At 40.8% G+C, this 20,595-nt stretch overlaps 1 protein-coding gene across 1 annotated transcript in view; it reads left to right on the top strand.

Annotated features, from left to right (window-relative positions):
• The window catches only part of LOC121387819 (limbic system-associated membrane protein-like), a 61,882-nt gene extending 41,522 nt beyond the window's left edge, over positions 1 to 20,360 (top strand). Inside the window, exons 8-11 of the mRNA XM_041519038.1 lie at positions 10,402 to 10,554; positions 12,076 to 12,204; positions 14,446 to 14,733; positions 20,128 to 20,360. Coding sequence (XP_041374972.1) covers positions 10,402 to 10,554; positions 12,076 to 12,204; positions 14,446 to 14,733; positions 20,128 to 20,360 — 803 coding nt within the window. The remainder of the gene's footprint in view (positions 1 to 10,401; positions 10,555 to 12,075; positions 12,205 to 14,445; positions 14,734 to 20,127) is intronic.
• The last annotated feature ends 235 nt before the right edge of the window (positions 20,361 to 20,595 follow it).

Genomic DNA, 20,595 nt, shown 5'->3' with positions numbered 1-20,595 from the left:
GCACACTGACTAGGGCGTCGACATCTGTCAGATCAACACCAACCCTGTCAAGATCAAAACTGTAAATCTACACGTACAAAGTAAGGGCACACCGACTAGGGTGTCGACATATGTCAGATCAACACCAACCCTGTCAAGATTAAAACTGTAAATCTACACGTACAAAGTAAGGACACACCGACTAGGGCGTCGACATCTGTCAGATCAACACCAACCCTGTCAAGATTAAAACTGTAAATCTACACGTACATGGTCAGGTCACACCGTCTAGGGCGTCTACAACTGTCAGATCAACACCAAACCTGTCCAGATTAAAACTGTAAATCTACATGTACAAAGTAAGGACATACACAAAACCGTTGGAGATTAAAACTGTAAAATGTACAAGGCAAGGACATATACACCAAACCTGCCAAGATCAAAACTGTAAATCTACACGTGCATGGTAAGGACATATACACCAACCCCTCAAGATTAAAACTGTAGATCTACACATATAAGGTAAAAACTATACACCAAATCCGTCAAGATTAAATGTTCCAGTACCAGTGACGGGTATCTACATTAATGCAGTGAAGATCAAAACTAAACCTACATATACAGAGTAATGAATGACCACATCTAAACTAAATAGGCAAACGTGAAAATATAAGTTTACACGTGCATGGTAAGCGCGTTTACAACAGTTACATTTAAACATCTCAGTGAAGATTTAAAATATTATATTAAATCTCCACATATGATGTAAGTTCATTTGTAAAATAAAAAAGCAAATTTGCACGTTCAGTGCGTCGCCATGTGTTAGATGAAGACTAATCTAGATAAGATTACAACTGGGAATTATATAATTACATGTACACCATACAGTGAAGAATAAATCTATAATGCTCCTGTATCAGTCATTGACTTGGCGTCATGTGTAGGCTACCTCTGTAAGATGTCTAACCTACCAAATAACTGTTGTAAAACGTACCATGTAAAAACGAAACTAAAAAAAACACAAAACAAAACAAACAAACAAAAAACGTAACAAACGTACATGCACTTTCATTTAACATCTTCACTTATTGAAAGGAAATTATCAGCGTAAGTAAAAGATTCGTTTAATTCCTTTTTTTTCTTTCCTTTAAAAACAACAACAATGTACTTAATATAGCTATGATGACGTCTGTGAACGGACTATCTGTGATCCGACACGTTGTCGCGCTGCGTGGGGAAAGACGCTCGTCAGAGAACTCGAGCACCTGTCTCCGCGGGCCTGGCTGGCACGACAAGACACAATCCCATTAAGATAGTCTGCCAGCGCTCGCTGTGTACACACACAGGTCATCCGTCACACTCTTGTCTAGTGGACCGCGCTGACAGTGCCGTTACTAGGTCATCGGAGCTGGTGTCCTGGGAGTAGTCACTGTCAGTAGTCACTTTGACTTTGGATATAAAGTATTGGGGGGGGGGGGGGGGGGGGGGGGGGGTTAACTTTTTTCCAGTTGTTTTTGTTTGAATTGTTGTTGTACAAACTGTAAAAGAGCGCGAAACGCAGTTCACCTGCTACTGGTTTAATCATAATCAGTCAGTTTATGCGAATTAAAAGTTTCGTTAACAGAAGTGTTAATTTCGAGTTGTAAACAACAACAACAAAAACAACAATAAACAAACCCAAAACATCTCACTCATCTTTGTCTCGATAACAGTATATTATCTGGATTGTTGACCTAGCATAGTGTTATTGTCAGGTGTTTCTTACCAGTAGCCATGGAACCATACTATTATAGGCCTATGTCAACAGGGACGGGTGGAGGTAAGGAGAGGGGCACTGTTTTTGTTTCCCCTTTTTAGCCTTTCATTGTCCTTGACTAATACAGTCTACATCTTTGACAGCGCTCTTTGAAACCCAAGCCAACCCCTCAGTTTTTCTGCAACGTCTCACTGCTAAATGAATACTAGTAATCATTCTTCCTCCTTCCATAAACGTTTGGCTTGCCCGAGCTAGGTTAATTTTTATATAACATTGGATTGATCTGTCATGACCACATGTGTCTTCTAATAACGAGAGTTTAGCATTTTATCCCGTGAAGCATTTCCGGTTACGCCGATCTGATGTCTTTTCCCGCGATTATCTCGTCTCTCGTCTGTCTCTACGGAGATCAATGGACGACCAAGTGCGGTGCCAAGCTCGCGACTTATCTATTCCTTTAATATCCCAGATCTCCCGAGATACTCGCCACTGATCCCATTTGGCTGACACCATCCCATCCGATCGTTTCAAATCTGCAAAATCTACCAGAAAATTATTTCCCAATTGTTACTGTAGCTAACGTTATTATACGGAATTAGCCGCTTTATCCCCATGCTCAACTGTCTCGGATTCGGCAAAATCCGGAAAGTCTATTATGAAAGGGGCCGGACACCAATTCATGCTGTCAGTTGGTTCACAGAATGGTTTGTGACGGCCGGCCAATTACTGCGCCTCATGGGATACCAAGCTAAGGGCTAAATGTAAATGATTGCATTTTTTGGTTACGAAATGAGATTTATTTCAATGTGGTCCATTCCTGGTGTATTGGGCTTGATTTGGAAACGTTAGATACGGTTTCCACTTATTAGATGTGATATCGTTAGAAATTAAGGAAAGAAAAGGAAAGAAAGAAAAGAAAAAAGGAATTAAATTGAAATCTGTCCGTTTGCACTTAGTACGCTTCTCGTCGTTCTTGACTAAGTACTTTATTCAAATACACACGCACGCATGCACGCATGCATACGCATACGTACGTATACACACACACACACGTACACGCATTCGCGCATGTACACACACAAATACACGCACACGTATTTATGCCAACACAATTATGTCTGAGAAACTTATTGTAAATATTTTCATACATTTTAACTATTGCATATATACCCCCCCCCCCCCCCCCTTTAATAATAAAATCTGGTAATCAAAGCTATAAACGTTAAGCTTTCTAGTTACTGTATTTTTATAATTTGATGTTGTACTTGTAGTTGTTTGTTTTTCTATTTCAAAGTGGCTCAAACTAAGGTTTGACTAAACAGATGCCATTTGCCACTATGATTTTAGAATCAAAATTGCTAATAGAAGTAATTGGCTCTAACGACATACACCATTTGGAAGATATATTTTCAATATATTGTTTTCACTCTAAAATTTGGAACATTTGCGTCTCCTTTTTTTTCTCTCTCTTTTTGTTGGTGTTGTTGTTGTTGTTTTTGGTTTTGGTTTTGGTTTTGTATTGTTTTGAGGTTGTTTTGGGTTGGGGGTTTTTGTGCTGCATGACCCCGTAAGACTGTAGCATCAATCTTTACAGGTGGTGAGATGTGAGAGAACTCATCCACAACGGTCACCCGGCTCTAAAATACACCTCAGGGGTCCTACTTGTTTATACTCGAACCTTCCCGTTACACCCGGTGACAGGCCAGGTTACACCTTAGCAGGACATATTTCTGTTGACCTTCCGTTTAAAAAGTAATAATAATAATAACAGCAGGTAATATTTTAACTTCCTATTTCAAGCCTAAACAGCCATGTCTCAAGACATTCATTATCATATGGCAACATATCAACGGCAAATTCCAGTACAAGGAACTACCGTTAAATAATAAAACTCATTGTAATTCATCCCACGGGGGGATGTGCACTCCCTACCACACACACACACACACACACACACACACACACACACTTTTCTTGATCCAGTAGCAGCAGCGATTGTTTACACACACACACACACACACACACACACACATATATATATATATATATATATATGTGTGTGTGTGTGTGTGTGTGTCTGTGTGTGTGCGCCCCCCCCCCCCCCCATTTGGCACCTTCCTACGTCACTGTAGAACGGAGTGTGTGAACCATAACAAGTGTCACAGTTAGAAACTATCGTATACCGTGCTCAATGAACTTTAACCCGGAAGTGAACTGTGTAATGAATACTAGACTGTTTGGTGGTTCAATGTCTGACATTAGTAGCCATTTATGAACTGAATCTCGCTATATTTGTAAAACAACCACCTTCCATCACTACACAGTTCCACATCACAGTCCTTGTCCACTTTCATTGTGCGCCTATTCACCACACACAATTATACACACACACACTCTCTCTCTCTCTCTCTCTCTCTCTCTCTCTCTCTCTCTCTCTCTCTCTCTCTCTCTCTCTCTCTCTCAGAGAGATGGAAAAAGCGCGAGAGACAGAGGAAAAGATAGAGAGAAAGTTTGTTTTGTTTAACGACACCACTAGAGCACATTGATTTATTAATCATCGGCTATTGGATGTCGAACAATTGGTAATTTTGACATATAGTTAGAGAAAGAGACAGACGGCTAGATAGACAGCGAGAGAGACACACAGAGGTGGGGGGTCGTTTCTAATATAGAGATATATTTGAGTGAAATCCGCTCTTCGTAAGTCTAGCTCGAGCTGATGGAGGAGAAACCGATCCCGTCTTTGTGATAATCCCTGATCGATGTTATTGTCGGCGCTAATGCTACTAAATGGCTTCTCCTCTTTGTGGGGCTTCGCTATAAACGCGCCACATCCGGATGATCTTACGAAAGAGTTATCCGAGTGTTTCTAAATGCAATAAATGCTGACAGGTTCTTAGAAGGCACGCCAGACGTGTTGGAGAAAGTAATTGGCTTAAGCAGTTTCTTTTCTAGATGACCATCATGCTCTTTTGTTTCCTGTCCGTTTCGTATTGGTGTTTTAATGCTTTAATTGGAGGCGCATTTCGAAAGGATGCAAACTGTCATCATATTGTTACGTCATTGTTACCAGTGTTTATGTATGATATTAACTGTAGCTTTTATGCAGTCCACTTTAGATTTTACGGACTCAAAGTACTCAACGAAATATAGTTTCAGGAATCATGCATGTATCCTAGTTTGGCGTTATTCACGGTGCAATCGGTTACCACATTTAAAAAAGTCGAGACCGGTATTTCGATCTCCATATATGTATATTAAATATATGAAACATACAAGTAACCTTTACATTAGAACAGTAACATTAAAGATAAACACAGTATCAGTGTATCTGCTTAGCGATTGTATAGGAATAAGTTTTATACGGGTTTCACAGTCGATTTAAATTCATGCCTGTTTCTCGCACTTTCCAAATAACACAACAAATTGAAAGTTAGAACATTTATGTAACTTCGCAGTTCACGAACCACATCAATCCACTCGAACATACATCGCAAAAACACATAACTGTATGCATCAGTACGCAAATGTTCCATAGTAAAATACTCAAATACGTGAAAACATTAAGCGCCAACGCAGTTTTAAAATTAACACAGCCGACGACTCGACTTCCCCAAGGGAGCCAAATCGCATACACCTTCCGCACATTTACTGTATATAACCGTCCGGCCTCAGTGGCGCAGCGGGTAAGCCATCGGCCTGCAGGCTGGTAAGTATAGGGTTCGCAGCCCGGTACCGGTTCCAACCCAGAGCGAGTAGGTATAATTAAAGAAACAATTCGTCTCTCACATTGAATTATAAACTGGTGGAATAATTCTGCTGGACTACGATTGCATTATCATAATTACTAGTATTTTAAATAAATAATTAAATCAGTAAGTAACACAAACCACGGCCTGTGGTAAAGCAGTCGCGTTTTAAGTTTGCACCCACAACGAGCGTGCTTTAACCTTAAAATAATAAAATGATATAAGTACGTTAAACCGGAGGGTGAGGGCACACTTTCTAGTTGGGGGCACAGTATCTAATTGGGTGTGGGGGGCTCGCACAAGCCAGATTTTAAACTATATTTATATAAAGTAGGACCAAAAATTTACATTTTCGTCCTCAAGTGGGTAAAAGAAGCTGTAAAATATCAAGCTTCAGTAAATACTTATTTTCGTCCAATTAAGGTTCAATCAAGCACGCTGTCTTGGGCACACACATCTGGGTTGTCTGTCCAGGACAGTGGGTTAGTTGTTAGTTGTTAGTAGTTAGTGGAAGAGGGTGTAGTGGTCTAACGCCTACCTATTGAGTCGTTAAAACTCACTCTGGGTGATAGCCGGTACCGGGTTACGAACCCAGTACCTACCAGCCTTATGTCCGATGGCTTAACCACGCCACCACCAAGGCTAGTAACTTTATATTTTTCTAGGAGCTGTATATCCCTCTCCCTATCCCCCACGCTAGAAATGGCCCTGCTCTGCCCTGCCCTGCCCTGCCCTGCCCTGTCTTTTCCACAGCCTTGGCAGGCGAGTGTGCAAATGACTATGGGGGAGGGAGCGTCTAGTCTAGACTGCGGCGAGTGAATTTTCTGAGGTTTCGGGTCATGCTCTCTCGGAAAATATATTTTAATAAGAGAAAATTCGTTTTGAAAAGGGGAGAGTCCAATACCGACCCACCCACCCACCCCCTGCACACGCGCCTACATGGTTCGTTGAGATGAATTGATCTTGAAAAAGCATTATAACCCAGATGGACCAGTGACAGAGCGCATAGGCTAAAATGTCCGAATCTGGATAACAACACTTATTCTGATTTCATATTAGCATTACTGCCAAACAGCTAAACAGGGTCACAAACGAATGGTTATGCATTTTTACATGGATTATAAATATTATTGTGGGTAGAATGATGGAAATATATGGTGAAAAGTTTTCACACCAGCTCATTTTGCCCGAATATCTCTATAATTTTTACCCGAATTTGATTTACTCCATCAATTTCCTGCATTCTACAAGTAAAATTCATCTCTGCCTTAACATTTACTCTCAATAATATTTTTGATCCAGAATTATTGGGGGTGCTAGAGCTGCCTCCAGGCCCACTCCCCTAGGAAGCGTGTTTATATCAGGGGTTAGCTAGCATCTACTTGTCATACTGTACATCCGACATCGGTGAACCCAGAAGCATAATGTTAACAGGCTTACATGTTAAGCGTTAATGACTATTTATAGCCAAATTTAGATGGGGCTCCAATTTGTCTGTTTTTGTCGGAGTATTGTTGTTGTTACCGGCCTCGGTGGCGTCGTGGTTAGGCCATCGGTCTACAGGCTAGTAGGTACTGTGTTCGGATCCCAGTCGAGGCATGGGATTTTTAATCCAAACTCTGAGTGTGTGCTCCGCAAGGCTCAATGGGTAGGTGTAAACCACTTGCACTGACCAGTGATCCATAACTGGATCAACAAAGGCCATGGTTTGTGCTATCCTGCCTGTGGGAAGCGCAAATAAAAGATCCCTTGCTGCCTGTCGTAAAAGAGTAGCATATGTGGCGACAGTGGGTTTCCTCTAAAAAAAACAGTGTCAGAATGACCATATGTTTGACGTCCAATAGCCGATGATAAGATAAAAAATCAATGTGCTCTAGTGGCGTCGTTAAATAAAACAAACTTTACTCCTTTTTTGTTGTTGTTGTTTTGTTGTTTGTTATTGACGGTGGGGGAGAGTTCAAGCCTATATAATTGTCAAAAATAAATAAATTAACGAACTTACAGACGGACAAACAACCGGACAAAAAAAATAAAATAATAAATGTAATAAAATAAAATAATAATACTGTTTATTTAAGAATTGAACGTGAACATTTTTGAGTTTCATGCTAGTATGAAACGCAAAACCGCTTTACACACTGTATGAATGGCGTTCAATTCTTATAATTACAAACACATAACCATGTCATTAATGTAAAGCTCTTTGAAATAAAAAGTGAACTCTATTTTCCAACTATTTACTATTTTATTAACACGAAATTCATACTCAACATTAGCTGAATCCCTATAGTGGTTCGGCTTTTCCCGTCAGTAGCCGAATGAGAGAATGACAATGTTACAATCATTAAGAACTTTCAACTCAACTCGCGATGAGAGTAGACGTGGTTAGCTGCGCTCTTGACTTACCCCCCCCCCCCCCCCCCCCACCTGGGGGGACTGCTCGCCAGTTTTGGAAAGCTGAGTGAGTATCGCGTCACGCACACCGGGTCACGGGCTTCCGTGACCTTGGTGTACGGGGACGCGATCTCACCGACAAGGAATCGGAAGTGGAGGAAGAGGAAACCTGCGCCAGGAGCGGCACGGGGGGGATCTAAGCTGGCGGCTCAACCGCCAGTGGCGGTCCCTTCTGCGACGCCGCCCCCAGTCCAACCTGAGACGACGCGACCAGCCCCAAGGGAACCGTCGGCCACCGAACTGGACGAGCTCAACACTGCGGTGTGTGAGACGCCCAACGACCCTCCATCACCGACCGTCACATGGCCCAGGAAGAACTGGCCGGTATCTCCGGTACAGCCAGTCGCCTCGCCATCGGCCCGATCGACCACCGTTGGAGAAAAAAGGAAGGCAACATCACCGACCGACCGGCCAGCCAAGGCCGAGAGACCAGCCCCGGTAGTCGCTCCCCCTGAAGAGTCCGAATGGACCGTCGCTGTGAACGGACTGAATAAACAACTTCACCAGTACATGCAGGGGGACACGACTGACCCGACGCAGCTACGAGGCAGCCACCTCAACACAGACTGGAGATCCCTGGAGGACGGCAGCAAATACGAACTCCACAACAAGATGTTTGGAACTCATGACACCGTAGTCGTGACGCACCAGAGGGACAAGACCTACCGCCAAGTCATACTTCCGGCCAAGTTGGACAACAAGAACATCCACAAGATGATCCGGGCGGTCTGCGGCCCCGACTACGGTGCTGTAGTGCGTACTTTGCTACGACGCCAACATCTCCTGCCTCTACTCCGGGAATCTTCAGGCTCGCCAAAGTAGACACCAACCTCCATTTTCTTTTTTTGGGCTTAGTTGGACTTTAAAACATTTTCGGCCGCGGCTCAAAATTCTTATGTTTATTTTTTTATAAATAGTCCAACGCATTTTACTTTGGTGCCCGATCAATTGCTCAAATCACCTTAAAACCTTTTAGGCCGAGCAGTCAAAAACTTTTGGTTTTAAATTCTTAGTCCGGACATGTGTAGAAGTGTAGAATGTCGTTAGGATTTTAGGACTTAGGTCTTTGACCGACCACTAAATTTTTTATTCCAAATTCCGCCCACCTCAAACGTACCCCTCCCCCCTCCTGGCCCGGACTTAGTCACTGGCGAAAGTCAGAGATTAAGCCCGTGACAGGCGTGCGTGAAACCTTCGTGGTATATACGCACGTGTAAAACTTTTACTCACTCACAATCATTAATACAATTCATATTAATTTTTTTGCATTAAATGTCAATACCAACTAGAAACATTTTGAATTCACTATAAACATATAACGTAAGTAATTTCAATAACTTTTAACCTGTAATAAAAATGTATGAAGCGACCTATTTTGTATGGTATAATTTATATGTGAAGCGGTTGGTGTATGAATATTTAACTACGAACTGCATGGGTGCCATTTTTTAATTACTGTCCAGATTTACCAATGGCAATTACGACGTTGAAATTACAATTATCAAATTTGTGAGTGCGTGAAAATTCCATATATTGATAGATTTGACATGGAGAAAGTGGTTTCAATGTTTCTGGAAATGGATGAAACAGGTGTGTCGCGAGTTTCTGTGTTTACTGGCCTTGTAATTGTGGAAGTGGCGACAACACAGGATGGTTTTGGCGTGTGAGTGACTTCAAGTGGTGCGACACAAGTATTTGTGAGATTTAACGTGTTTAAATTAAAATCTCCAAAACATTGTATAGGAACATCTGACATGTTACGATGTACCGGCCTCGGTGGTGTCGTGGCAGGCCATCGGTCTACAGGCTGGTAGGTACTGGGTTCGGATCCCAGTCGAGGCATGGGATTTTTAATCGAGATACCGACTCCAAACCCTGAGTGAGTGCTCCGCAAGGCTCACTGGGTAGGTGTAAACCACTTGCACCGACCAGTGATCCATAACTGGTTCAACAAAGGCCATGGTTTGTGCTATCCTGCCTGTGGGAAGCGCAAATAAAAGATCCCTTGCTGCCTGTCGTAAAAAAGAGTAGCCTATGTGGCGACAGCGGGTTTCCTCTAAAAACAGTGTCAGAATGACCATATGTTTGACGTCCAATAGCCGATGATAAGATTTAAAAAAAATCAATTTGCTCTAGCGGCGTCGTTAAATAAAACAAACTTTACTTTTTTGTTACGATGTCTAACGCTGACACTTGGAAGTTTGACAGCAGACGATTACTGTTTGATGTCTAAAAATAGAATCTCAAGGAAATTCCTCGGGGATTCCTTTGTTGACATAATTCATAAAGTAGTTCCGGCTATAAGCCAAAAATAGCGCTAAATTGAGATTCATGGTGCTATGAATGTCAGTTTTTATCATCACATGATACGAATTTGACCAATTCAAGGGTTTATAACGAAGGCATTTTCAGAGATTGGAATTATAAGCACATGTGATTTAAAGGTTGAAATATACTTTTTAGTTCCAGCGGCAGTGATTGGTCAGCTGTCGTCACGAGACCTGACAGCGGTCGAGGGAGACACGGTGTCATTGGTGTGCAACGTCACAGGAATACCCGAGCCCACGGTCACGTGGTACAGACACAAAGCCACACTCGACTCCATTGTCAAAGAAAGTAAGTTAGTCGTCTGGGCCCCGTTCCACGAAAGAATTGTAGCTAGGGTTTATTGTAGTGACTTACGGTGAATTTTACAACTGGCACTGTAAACTTTACAGCCGTTCTACAAAGCAACCTTACGGTAGTCGTAAGTGCCCTTTTAACGATTAAAATATTCTTTACGAAGAAGTACGAATTAGTTAAATAATGAATTGGTTACCGACTTTTCGGAACACCTATGATGTATTCATTGGTATCGGATATCCATGAAGTAACTGTCAGTTTATTTGCTAAGCGATCATTGCCGAATGTATAAGACATGAGAGTTATCTCCCGTATTTTCGTGTGAAAGTCGTATGGCCTAGAATGTTTTTTCATCGAACGCCGAGTAAATTACAGTGAAAATTTACAATTGGTACGAGGCAGTTGTAAGCCACTAACGTAGCTGTCAAATGGCAGTTAGATAATGATTTGATAATTTTCTAACAAAGATACTAACTCTTTGTGTTAAAATGGATCTAATATATACCAAATACCTTTTATGAAACTCTGTGATCGTTGAAATACAGTCTAGGCCTAACGACCTTCACACGAAAATAAGGGAGATAACTCTCATGTCTTAAGCATTCGGCAATTATCGCTTACCGAATAAACTGGGAGTGTTGGTAAGGGGGCTGGGGGGCATACATGCCATACCCAACCCCATTTAATGTAGGCCTGGGAGTATTGGTAAGGGGGCTGGGGGACATACATGCAATACCCCACCCCCGTTTAATTTAGGTCTGGGAGTGTTGGTAAGGGGGCTGGGGGACATACATGCAATACCCCACCCCCGTTTAATTTAGGTCTGGGAGTGTTGGTAAGGGGGCTGGGAGACATACATGCAATACCCCACCCCCGTTTAATTTAGGTCTGGGGATGTTGGTAAGGGGGCTGGGGTACATACATGAATAATAATAATTAACTGCTTTCGGTTTGTTTATTGTTGTTGTTTTGTTGTTGGCGCCTGAGGTGGTTGCGTCGCAGGATCGAACCACCTCGGTGGATCCATTCAACTAATTGGGGGTTTTCTCGTTCCAACCAGTGTACCATAACTGGTCAAAGGCTATGATATGTACTTTCCTATCTGTGGGAAAGTGCATATAAAAGATCCCTTGCTGCATTAATGTAGCAGGTTTTCTCTGATGATTACGAGTCGGAATTACCAAATGTTTGACATCCAATAGCCGATGATTAATAAATTACCAAATATTTGATATCCAATAGCCGATGATTAATTAATTACCAAATGTTTGACATCCAATAGCCGATGATTAATTAATCAATGTGCTCTAGTATTTTTTTTAGTTTAATTTGTTTTGTTGGGTTGTTTTATTTTGTGTGTTTTTTGTTTAATGAGATGGGGAGGGGTGGGCGTGTCTGTTGTTATTTCTTCTGAAAACCACGATTTTGAACATAACCAGGTCTGATTGAAAGCCTCTAAACTTGATATTAGAATTTTCAAAATGTATACATTCTAATAAATACCTTTTTTTTTAGGAATCGGCGTCAGCGGCGAGGTGTTGATGATTCACAACGTCAGCAGATACTGCGGCGACGTGTACGAGTGTGTCGCCTTCAACGGCGTCCCTCCCGCCGTCAACCGACTCATGAAGATCGTGGTGGAGTGTAAGCTATCTCGTGAACATCAAATGTACTTCGCCCATAAAATACACTGAGCACAGTTCCTTGCTTGAAATCGTTCTATGCACATTCAGACAAAACTATGTTTACAGAAGCTGTAGAAAGCTTTTTGGCACTTACACTGACTTAGTGGCTGGACGTAGTCTAGTGGTACAGAGCTCGTTCGATGCGCAGTCGGTCTAGAATCGATCCCCCGTCGGTGGGAACATTGGCCTATATCTCGTTCCAGCCAGTGCACCACGACTATAAGAGGACGTGGTATGTGCTATCTTGTCTGTGGGATGGTGCATATAAAAGGTCACTTGCTACTAATGGAAAAATGTAACGGATTTCCTCTGTAACAATTTATCAAAATCACCAAAGGTTTGACATCTAAAAGCCGATGATAAATAAATCAATGTGCTTTAGTTGTGTCGTTAAACAAAACCTTTAACCATATATCGTGGTTGAGAACAGTAGGCAAAGCACATGACTGTGAGTCCTGGCTGCATAATTTCTTTTAGAATCAGTCTTATGCAGATATACGATATTGAATGTACTAATAGCAGATTCGTAATATCGCCATGTATGTTATGGCTTATAAACACTTATAAAATGTTATATTGTTTTGGTTTTATAATGGCGAGTAGATTACAGCATATTATCTTGCAACCATGCTTCCTGTGACCTGATAACCCCTACATGATAATTCGAAGTGTTATTATGTCACTGCCTGATAACACCTCCGTTGCTAGCATGATAACCTTGCGTTGTATGTGTCATCAAGTCAATAAGAAATGAGTTCCGTGGGCATAACGGATGTATGCTCAATTTTCAGGTCGGTCGTTTCCTGATTTTTAAAACATTCATTTACAGCAATAATTGTTGAACTGTATACTTGACATTTACACTTCCCGTAAACATTTTGAAACAAAAAAGCAAGTAGCTTGCTGCAAAGAATGTTTACATTGGAACATCGTCCGACGTCACGGTCACTAACAGTAAGTGGTGTAGATCTACTTCAGGTCACACATAAACTTGCGTTTATTTCCACAGAAAAGGATACACAGAAAAGGATACACAGAAAATTGTAATGTTGTGACACAAAAGAGTTTGAAATATAATCAATTTATTTTATTTGGAGGCAATTAACTTTTTGGCTGCCTATGCCATTCCCAATATGCTTTCATATATATATATATATAAATCGTGATCGCCTTAGAGTGTGTGGTAGTTCGAACTGAATTTTACGTCCCAATACTTTTGTACGTAAACAAAACCCCACAATAAATGGCCTAAACCATATGTAAGTAGGAGGCAACATGACGCTTGAGTATCCACAAACACGTGTATATACAGACACTAATATTCAAAACAACATTTAATAACTAAGTTTAGTGTTTAAAAAAAAAAAATAACAATAATAATAATAATAATAATGAATGAATGAATGTTTAACGACACCCTGGCACTAAAAATACATCGGCAATTGAGTATAAAATGAAAAAGAATTTTTAAACACTGCCTCTATTAATTGGAAACGTCTTAATTAATTAATTAAATTGGCAACAAACATAGGGCAGTCCCTTTTAATGTGCAAATCGCTTGTGTTACCGTATCCAGCCTAATAATTATGTCTGCGTGTTAGTCCTCCACAACTGTTTTATATAAAAGATGTTTAATGAGCGTTATAAAACGTATTCGACAACGACGTTATCTTAGTTATTTCCCCTTGTACATATACGTTGTTTTACAAAAAAATATTTACTAGAGTTATTCCCCTTATGTTTACTCATCATGTACATCGGCGCATTGCTGACAATGTGATAGATGGATGGTTAGTTTGTTTTGTTATTATTAAAACAATGTGATGGGGTGTTGTTAAAAAGCGAACGCCCTTCCTTTCGTATAGGGTGGGACGTAGTTCAGTGGTAAAGCGCTCGCCTGACGCGCAGTCGGTCTAGGATCGATCCCCGTCGATGGGGCCCATTGGGCTATTTTTCGTTCCAACCAGTGCACCACGACTGGTATATCAAAGGCCATAGTATGTGCTATCCTGTCTATGGGATGGTGCATATAAAAGATCCCTTGCTACAAATGGAAAAAATATAGCGGGTTTCCTTTCTAAGATTATATTTCAAAATGACAAAATGTTTGACATCCAATAGCTGCTGATTAATAAATCAATGTGCTCTATTGGTGTCATTAAACAAAACAAACTTTTTTGTTTTCCTTTTCTGTTTACAGTTGCTCCAGAGGTTCGGCTACCAAACAAACGCATCGGACAGGACACGGGCAAGGAGACGATTCTGGAGTGTGTCATATCGGCGAACCCCGTCGACAAGCGGGTGTGGCTGCGTGACGGAGTGGAAATCGCCAACAGCCACAAGTACCGGCTGGAGACGTACGACGAGGGCGACAACACCATCACACTCAGTCTGAAGATCAAACTGCTCGAGGACGACGACTTCGGCAAATACACGTGTTTCGCCTCCAACGACCTGGGCAGCGACAAAGAGAGCATGGTGTTATATGGTGAGGCAAAATACCAAAGTGTTCTTGTTCTAGATAAGGGGGCGGGGCGTAGCCCATTGGTAAACTGCTCGCTCGCTCGATGCGCGGTCTGATCTGTCTAGGATCCATCCCCTTCGGTGGGCCCATTGGGTTATTTCTCGCTCCAGTCAGTGCACCACGACTGGTATATCAAAGGCCGTGGTATGTGATATCCTGTCTGTAGGATGGTACATATAAAAGATCCCTTGCTACTAATGGGAAAATGTAGCGGGTTTCCACTCTAAGACCATATATAAAAATTACCAAATGTTTGACACCCAATAGCAATGTGCTCTAGTGGTGCCGTTATACAAAACAAACTTGTTTTGTTCTAAGTGGTTCCAATGATCGATTGTAATGGGATATTGATCGGTTTGACTCTACCGATGTGATGATCGATTGTAATGGGATATTGATCGGTTTGACTCTACCGATGTGATGATCGATTACAATGGGATATTGATCGGTTTGACTCTACCGATGTGATGATCGAAAGTAATGGGATATTGATCGGTTTGACTCTACCGATGTGATGATCGATTGTAATGGGATATTGATCGGTTTGACTCTACCGATGTGATGATCGATTGTAATGGGATATTGATCGGTTTGACTCTACCGATGTGATGATCGATTACAATGGGATATTGATCGGTTTGACTCTACCGATGTGATGATCGATTGTAATGGGATATTGATCGGTTTGACTCTACCGATGTGATGATCGATTGTAATGGGATATTGATCGGTTTGACTCTACCGATGTGATGATCGATTGCAATGGGATATTGATCGGTTTGACTCTACCGATGTGATGATCGATTGCAATGGGATATTGATCGGTTTGACTCTACCGATGTGATGATCGATTGCAATGGGATATTGATCGGTTTGACTCTACCGATGTGATGATCGATTGCAATGGGATATTGATCGGTTTGACTCTACCGATGTGATGATCGATTGCAATGGGATATTGATCGGTTTGACTCTACCGATGTGATGATCGATTGCAATGGGATATTGATCGGTTTGACTCTACCGATGTGATGATCGATTGTAATGGGATATTGATCGGTTTGACTCTACCGATGTGATGATCGATTGCAATGGGATATTGATCGGTTTGACTCTACCGATGTGATGATCGATTGCAATGGGATATTGATCGGTTTGACTCTACCGATGTGATTCAGAGGGGCCATCCCACGACAATAAGTGCATGGTCATGTGATGGTGATTCTAATTCAAATTATGTTCATACAATTCTAACCGTTTGTAAAATCGAAAGTTGATCGGTTGGTGTAAACCGATTATAACCGATGATCAATGACGAAATTTGAATCGATTCCCCACTCCAGTTCTTGTAATGCTGGTGGTGAATATTGCCTTAGGTCTCTGGTCGTATTCTCTGGTCGTATTCTGGTTGTATATGTGAGAATACCGCTACAGTGCACTCTTGTGTATCAGGTTGTCAATTGTTGGCAACCAAACGGTCGCCAGGTACTGCAGGCGCATATACAAAGGGAGGATGTTATAGGTCGAAACTCCCACCCTGTTCCAAGCCTATTTTGATATTTATTGTATAGCAGAGAAGCATGACTTGACACACACACACACACACACACACACACACACACACACATACACACACACACACACACATACGCACCACGACATCGCCCCCCCCCCCCCAACACTTCGCTCGCTACAGTTTAGACAACCACGCGCGCGCACACGCACATTTTCCTGCACCCGTGCCTATATTGTATCCAACATACACACATTTTCCTGAATCTTACACACTATGTACATACTTTTAGTTTTTTCATAGTTTCACATAGCATTAAACTTAAATGTAAATGACCAGCACAAACGCTACAAGAAGAAACCCGACACCTATCCGAAACCAGCTGACTCTGTGTTTAAGATATTTCCTTCCTTCCATTCATCCGTTCGTCCGTTCATTCATTTATTTATCATACGTGGCGGAAATATAATATATTACGGGGGGGGGGGGGGGGGGGGCTGGCTTTGCATGACATAGTGGGACATGATTCATCATTTGTATTCTGGAGATACATATCAATTTAATATAGAATACAAACTCAGATCTTGGAGTACCTAATTATACGCCATAAAAGTCTACAAGCAATATGATTACTCGGGCGCCAATGAAATTATTGGGGGAGGGGGGGGGTAGCCTCCTTGCCCTCCACTTCCACCACCCGTGTCCATTTACCATGTCAGGCAGATGTCACATATTTATTACTGGACAGTAGTGCCACTACCTGCCGCCTTATGTTAAACGGCAACAATGAATTATTAATTTATCGTAAAAGAATCTACTAAAAGTCACAATCGGTTTATCGTCGGTTTAGGTGTAAGTTCTAGAGCATTAGACTATTACACACGTTATTACTTTGACCTGTGGTTATTTTACTGTCTCAAGCTTGGAAAGGTCCACTCACGCAGTGAAAGAATTTAAAGCATCGAGCTAGTTTACGATGATCCCTGTTATGGTTTATGTTTGTATACTCAGGGCGGAGTCCGGCGATTTCGCCACCGGTCGATCTCGCCTGGGTGATCTCGCCACGGGCGAGATAGCCGTAAATTCCATATACTGCTGGGAGAAATCGCCGTACTCTATATACATATAAGCAGACGGGAATGTCACTGTTTATTACAATAAATTGGTTATTATAATAATATTTAATTAATGTTTTGGGTTTGATACTGTTCTTTATTCCCAAGCTTTTGTTTTTTCTGTCATTGCTTTTGTTCAGTTTACTCCATATCAGCAAGGTTGGGCGAGATCGCCGACGTTTTGTGTACCATTTCATTGCACACTTACTTATTGTTTGAGAACATATTAATGTAACAAATTAATAAAATTCAAACTGAAACTCCATCTGTCTGTTTTCTGTCTTCCATACTGTTTACAACAAAGTTGGCCCGACTGACAGTACTTTAAGCTTATTATTATTCAGTGCATGTTTTGGGTTTGATATTGGTTTCTCAAAAAGTTGGGCGTGGTCGCCGACATGTTTGTGTGTTCCATTTCATAGTACACTTATATATTACAAATTAATAAAATGTCAAACTAAAAGCTTGTGTACGTTTTCTTTTTTCGATATGTTCTTTACATCTACGGTTTTATAGAACTGATCACATTAAATTACCAGTAACAGAAAACTAACGAGATAAGATACAAGGACAGATATAAAGATATATTGCTTATTAGCATTTCACGATTTCAGTTTCATTACAGGGAAATTATAATTCATTATAACAGTTTATGTCTATATGTTGATTAGAGTTCACTATTATTAGTGTTAATCGTCTTTAAAACGGTATGCACAGTGGTCACTGCGAGAAAACTATACTCACAAGAAACACTTTAACAGGCAAAGACAGAAAAAAAGGACACATCACATTTGATTTGAACATTGTTCGTATCATTTCATGCAGTAAATGATAGTAATATAAACATTTTAAATAATAAAATTCCTCTTTAGTTAGATATATATAGTACGGCGATTTCGCCCAGCAGTATATGGAATTTACGGCGATCTCTCCCGTGGCGAGATCGCCCGGGCGAGATCGACCGGTGGCGAGATCGCCCTACTTCCTGAGGGCAATCGTAAATTCTCAGCATGAATAAACGATTTCTTGCATTTGGTGGATCCAAACGGAGGATTATTTAGCCACTGTAATTTTATAGCTATGATACTGTAGTTATAAATATGTTTCATGTCGGGGATTTCTCTCGATCGTATACTAGAGGTCTATTGGCTAATAGTTTGGAGAGTCTTTATTTATTGTCTTGTAATAAATAGTTTAAAATGAAGAAAGAATGTCAGAATGAATGGATGTTTAACGACATCCCAGCACAAAGGACACTGTTATTGGGTGTAAGACAAAAAAAGTTGGTGCAGTAGCCTTGCACCTCTCAGCTGGGCTGTTAACACGCACTCTGTGTGGGAATCCGTACTGGAATATGAATCCAAACTTTCAAGACGTGGTCGTAAGGCTACGACTGTCGTAAGTAGCTACTGTCGCAATCGTTGATTGCTGAGACAAGGAAGCTCATCTATTAATTTTAAGTCTATGTTTGAATCATCTTCATAAATCAAGGCTAATATTCGTTCCTCGTATTCAGCCTTGATACATGTCGTCAAGAAATCGTGCCACAAAATGCTTAAATTTCATTGGATGCGATGAGATCTGATTGCAACGAATCGCAACGTTCCTTATAGATTTCCTTGTTATGTAAACTCCATGTTGGCGGGCGAACACTGATATATTGCTTTCAAGGTTGTAACATGTTACCGATGCTGTGATTGGTCAGCGATGTCATCGTGTAAGGGACATAATCGGTGTTACAAATTTTCTTCCAATAGAGGGCGCTAGTAGTGGATATCAGTAATCTTGACTACATGTATCAAGGCTGAATACGAGGAACGAATATTAGCCTTGATTTATGAAGATGTGTTTGAATAAACCGTCTCGTGAATAGCAAACACACGATAGCTTTTTAAATTATTAGTTTCACCAGGAATGTTTTGTGTGTTTTGTTTTGTTTATTTTTTGCTTTGTTTAACACTTTTTTTTTATTATTATTATTATTATTATTATTATTATTATATTATTATTATTATAATATTATTATTATTATAATATTATTATTATTATTATTATTATATTATATTTGTTTTGCTCTTGTTGTTGTCCTTTGTGTTTTGCTTTGTTTTGTTTGGGTTTTTTCTGTTGTTGTTTCTTTTGTTTGCTTGTTAGGTTTTTGTTCTTTACTTATTTTGTGTTTCTTTGTTGTTGTTTTTTGGGGGTGGGGGGGTTATGTTGTTGTTGGGGTTTTTGGGGGGAGGTTCTTTGTATGGGTGTTGGGGTTTTTTGTGGGATAAGTGTGTGTTTTTACGTGGGGTGCTTTGTTATGGGAGGTATGGAGATTCGTTTCCTTTTTTTTTTTTTCTTTTTTTTCGCTCCCTCCCCACTCCCCCGTCGTGATCACAGAAAAATAATGCCTTCTAATTTTGATGCTAGATGATTACTGATAAATGAATGATAACTGAAGCCTGTGTTTTACTATTGCATGCTAGATGATTACTGATAAATGAATGATAACTGAAGCCTGTGTTTCACTATTGCATGTCATTGACGCTTACAGGAACATTAAAACAAAAACTACTTTTTAACTTTTCTAAAATGTCATTCTGTAATTTTGAGGGTAATAATTGGTACTCTCCAAAATATATGAAGTTCTAGATTTTAATCTATTCATTCTCTGAAAACAAATATCTGATAACTATGAATATATCCATGAAGTGTTGTAATTGTCACTGCTTTGTTTCTTCCTAGACTACTCCGCCTACCGGCGACCGGCGACTGTGGCGTCAGTGACGACGACGAGGAGGACCAAGCTGGAGTTCAAGCCGTTCTGGAGAACGACATCGACGACCACGTCACCTTCCAGGGTGTACCCACTGTACCCAGCAGGGGAGAGCATCGACAGAAAATACTTCAATTTATTCCCCAGAAAAACCACGCCACCATTTCCAAGAAAAAAAGAAAATAATCTTTCAGGTATATAATATGGCCCAATAAAGCTCTCGCCTGATGCGTAGTCGGGCTAGGTTCGATCCTTGTCAATGGGCACATCTAACTATTTCTTTCTCAAGCCAGTGCACCACGAGTGGTTTATCAAACGTCGTGGTATGTGCTATCCTGATTTGGAGTAGTGCATATGAAAGATCACTTGCTACTATTGGAAAAATGTAGCGGGTTTCCTGTCTTACACTATATGTCAGAATTACCAAATGTTTGATA

The sequence above is a fragment of the Gigantopelta aegis genome, chromosome 2, assembly GCF_016097555.1.
Source record: "Gigantopelta aegis isolate Gae_Host chromosome 2, Gae_host_genome, whole genome shotgun sequence".
Taxonomy (NCBI): Eukaryota; Metazoa; Mollusca; class Gastropoda; order Neomphalida; family Peltospiridae; genus Gigantopelta; species Gigantopelta aegis.
Note: the sequence above shows the minus strand (reverse complement) of the source record. Positions and strands in the feature narration are given on the sequence as shown.